We start from the raw sequence: 3592 nt of genomic DNA, 5'->3' as shown, positions 1-3592 counted from the left end.
CTGGGTTCAAGCGAGTCTCCTGCCTCAGCCTCCCAAGTAGCTGGGACTACAGGCACCCGCCACAATGCCTGGCCATTTTTTGGTTGCATCCATCATTGTTGTTTGGCAGGCCCGGGCTGGGAATTCGAACCCGCCACCTTAGGTGTATGTGGCTGGTGCCTTAGCTGCTTGAGCCACAGGCGCCGAGCCAGTATATGTAATTTTTATTTTATATTTATTTTTAGAGACAGAGTTTCACTGTGTTGCCTTCACTGTGTTGCCTTCACTGTGTTGGCGTCACAGTTCACAGCACCTGGGCTTAGGCGATTCTCTTGCCTTAGCCTCCCGAGTAGCTGGGACTATAGGTGCCTGCCACAAGCCCTGGCTATTTTTTTGTTGCAGTTTGGCGGGGGTGGAGTTTGAACCTGCCACCCTTGGTATATGGGGTCAGCACCCTACCCGCTGAGCCACAGGCACAGCCATCACATGTATTTTCTTTCAGTCAGTGGCACTGATGTATCTCTCTTCCTGCCAGCGTTACACGCAGAGCAATGGGCGCAGGCCGTTTGGCATCTCAGCCCTCATTGTGGGTTTCGACTTTGATGGCACCCCCAGACTCTATCAGACTGATCCATCGGGCACATACCATGCCTGGAAGGTGAGTCTTGACAAAACAGGGGCTTTGGGCAGTCTTGCCAGGAAAGGAGCCTTTGGAGGCAGTTGGGGGAGGTACCGGGCCCCTTGTTGTAGTCGGGGTCAGTAACCAAGTGACAGACCAGGTTAATTAACATGGTCCCACTTGTACAGCCTAGACATGTATCATAATTAGGTTAAAAAAACCACAAAACATTGCTGTTTGAGAGAAAAATTGAAAGGCAGTAAAATGTAAAGATACAAACCAAAATCTCACATGGATCTTGATAGTGAAATGGAAAGTACAGTTGTTTTTTGTTTTGAGACAGAGTCTCACTATGTTGCCCTCAGTAGAGTGCTGTGGCATAACAGCTCACAGCAACCTCAAACTCTTGAGCTTAAGCAATTCTCTTGCCTCAGCCTCCCAAGTAGCTGGGACTATTTTTTGTTGCAGTTGTCGTCGTTTAGCTGGCCTGGGCCTAGGTTCAAACCTGCCACCCTTGGTGCATGTGGCTGGTGCCATAACCACTGTGCTATGGGCGCCAAGCCAGAAAGTAGTTTTGTTCTAGTAAGAATCAGCACCATCTCCAGATACCTCTTTGCAAAGGAAGTTGTGAAGGGCAGGGCTGGGCTATCAACTAGCACGTCTGGCCACAGCCTACTGGAGAACAGGGAGGTAAAGCAGACGCTGGCTCTGGGTTGGGCTCCAGCCACATGAGCACATGCCTGTCTGTTCAGGCCAATGCCATCGGCCGGGGTGCCAAGTCTGTGCGTGAGTTTCTAGAAAAGCACTACACCGATGACGCCATCGAAACAGACGACCTGACCATCAAGCTGGTGATCAAAGCCCTCCTGGAGGTAAGTCTGCATCTGAAGTCTGGGTGGAGGCAACGATACTGCACCATGCTGATGACTGTGGGTGGATGACAGGGAAGGTGGGCACACTGGTAATGCCTCACACTGGAGTTAGCGTGTGCCATGCCCCATCCAGTGGGTGGTGTGCTGTGATTTGTAGCTGACATATGAAGGTCCTTTGTAGAGCGTGGCCGGTTGAAGCTTGCCTGAGGACACATAGGGCTTGAAAACCAGAGGCAGCAGGCTGTGAACTCTGCCCTGCGGCCATGGAATCTCTTCCACTCACAGCCATTACTCAGCCTTCCAGAGGCTTGAGCCAGGAAATGGGAGAAAAAAATCTGAGGATAATGGTTTGGGTTGTGAGGTCTCAGGCCTTCTAAGCTGGCCAGTGAAGCCAAAGAGGCAGAGTGGGGACAGGCAAGTCAGCAGGAATGCAAGCATCAGGTCCTGGTAGTGGGGGGGAAGAGTTAGGAGCACAGCTGCCAAGCAGGAGTCTGAGAGGTCAGATGAGTGGGACTGCATTTAGGACAAAGGCTCTGCATGCTGACCCCACCCCACCCCCGCAATGCCAGGTTTGGGTACGCACCTAAAATGAGGTGCTTAAGTGGATGGAGGTGTCTAATGCTTCTCATCTTTTCCATCAAGGTGGTTCAGTCAGGTGGCAAAAACATAGAACTTGCTGTCATGAGGAGAGATCAGCCTCTCAAGGTACTTGCCCAGTTTGTCTGCTGTCTTTACCCATGGAAGTCTCTCCATGTTTAGGGCCAGTTCAGAAGGAAATGTCAGAGAGCCATTCTGTGTTTTTAACATTAGGAAGTAGTCTTTCCAAGGCTGCCCATAGATGTCTAAAAGGAGTCATTCCTGTTTTCCTTTCTGGCTAGAGATGCCACTCACTTGTCTTGGACAGGAAAAGGTGCCAGCACCTGGAGCTTGGCTGAGCTCTTAACTCTGTAGCCTGGTTGAGCAGACACTGCTGGGCTCCCCCGCAGGCTGCACCATAAACTCCACCTGCCCTCACTCACTCAGGGAAGGTGTTAGTGCCCTGGCACTGTGTGTGGCTTGTGATTAACTGTAAACATTTTGTTTATTGTTTGGCAGATTTTAAATCCTGAAGAAATTGAGAAATACGTTGCTGAAATTGAAAAAGAGAAAGAAGAAAACGAAAAGAAGAAACAAAAGAAAGCATCATGATGATGAATCATTTTCCTTGCCTGTAATAATTTTTAAATTCAAATCATGGTTGAGTCTCAATTGTGTAGGCATTTCCATTCCATTCATCATTTATTCATGTCTGAGTGTCCTACAATAAACTTGCATATTTTTTAACCTTTTTAAGAGGATGTATATCTTTAGGTTTAATCACTATAGTTCTTTAGAAAGTGGGATCTTTCCTGCTTATTTTCTCTTTTCTAAGCTTTCTGTGGCATGAGCTTTTCCCACTGTTTCTTGTGGCCAGGCTTTAGTCTAAGACAGCATGACTTAGTTGAGTTGGGCATTCCCTCTCCAGTGGTCAGAACTGCTTTTGTTGCTACAGAGGAATCCTGCCTTCAGGAGACTCCAGTTTCAGTGTGGCATTACAGACAGAATGTCCATTTTCTTAAGACTGTCAAGTCCCACAATTAAGGTATGATGTGAAGGACATAAGTGTAAGTAGCAGTACCCTGGCTCATGCTTGTGACTCCAGCACTCTGGGAGGCCAGTGTAAGGAGGATCCCTTGAGCTTAGGAGTTCAAAACCAACCTGAGCAAGAACAAGACCCCATCTCTATTAAAAAGAGAAAACCTAGCCAGGTGTGTTAGCTGGCACCTGTTATTCCAGCTACCTTAGGAGGGCTGAGGCAGGAGGATCTTTTGAGCCCAGGAGTTTAAGGTTGATTATAAGGTAGGATGACTGACACCATGTACTCTAGCCTGAGTGACAGTAAGACTGTCTCAAAAAAAAAAGGGGGGGCAACTAAAAATTCTGCAGAGCAGCAGCTATGTTCAACAGTAGTTTTTGTTTCTGGTTTTAATAGATTTTGTTTTCATTTTGGTTCTGGCTCTTTTCACCCCACCCCCACCCTTCCTTGGGCTACCAGTGCAGCAGTGGTTTAAGTGAGGGTCTTTCACACGCTTTGACTTAAGAA

General features: G+C 48.1%; 1 protein-coding gene across 1 annotated transcript in view; it reads left to right on the top strand.

The window, feature by feature from the left end:
- The window catches only part of PSMA7 (proteasome subunit alpha 7), an 8149-nt gene extending 5352 nt beyond the window's left edge, over positions 1 to 2797 (top strand). The window contains exons 4-7 of the mRNA XM_003787755.3: positions 515 to 637; positions 1351 to 1470; positions 2113 to 2175; positions 2566 to 2797. Of these exons, the coding sequence (XP_003787803.1) occupies positions 515 to 637; positions 1351 to 1470; positions 2113 to 2175; positions 2566 to 2658 (399 nt within the window). The 3' untranslated portion in view covers positions 2659 to 2797. The remainder of the gene's footprint in view (positions 1 to 514; positions 638 to 1350; positions 1471 to 2112; positions 2176 to 2565) is intronic.
- The last annotated feature ends 795 nt before the right edge of the window (positions 2798 to 3592 follow it).

The sequence above is a fragment of the Otolemur garnettii genome, unplaced genomic scaffold (genome assembly GCF_000181295.1).
Source record: "Otolemur garnettii isolate 467f Iridium unplaced genomic scaffold, OtoGar3 scaffold00023, whole genome shotgun sequence".
Taxonomy (NCBI): Eukaryota; Metazoa; Chordata; class Mammalia; order Primates; family Galagidae; genus Otolemur; species Otolemur garnettii.
Note: the sequence above shows the minus strand (reverse complement) of the source record. Positions and strands in the feature narration are given on the sequence as shown.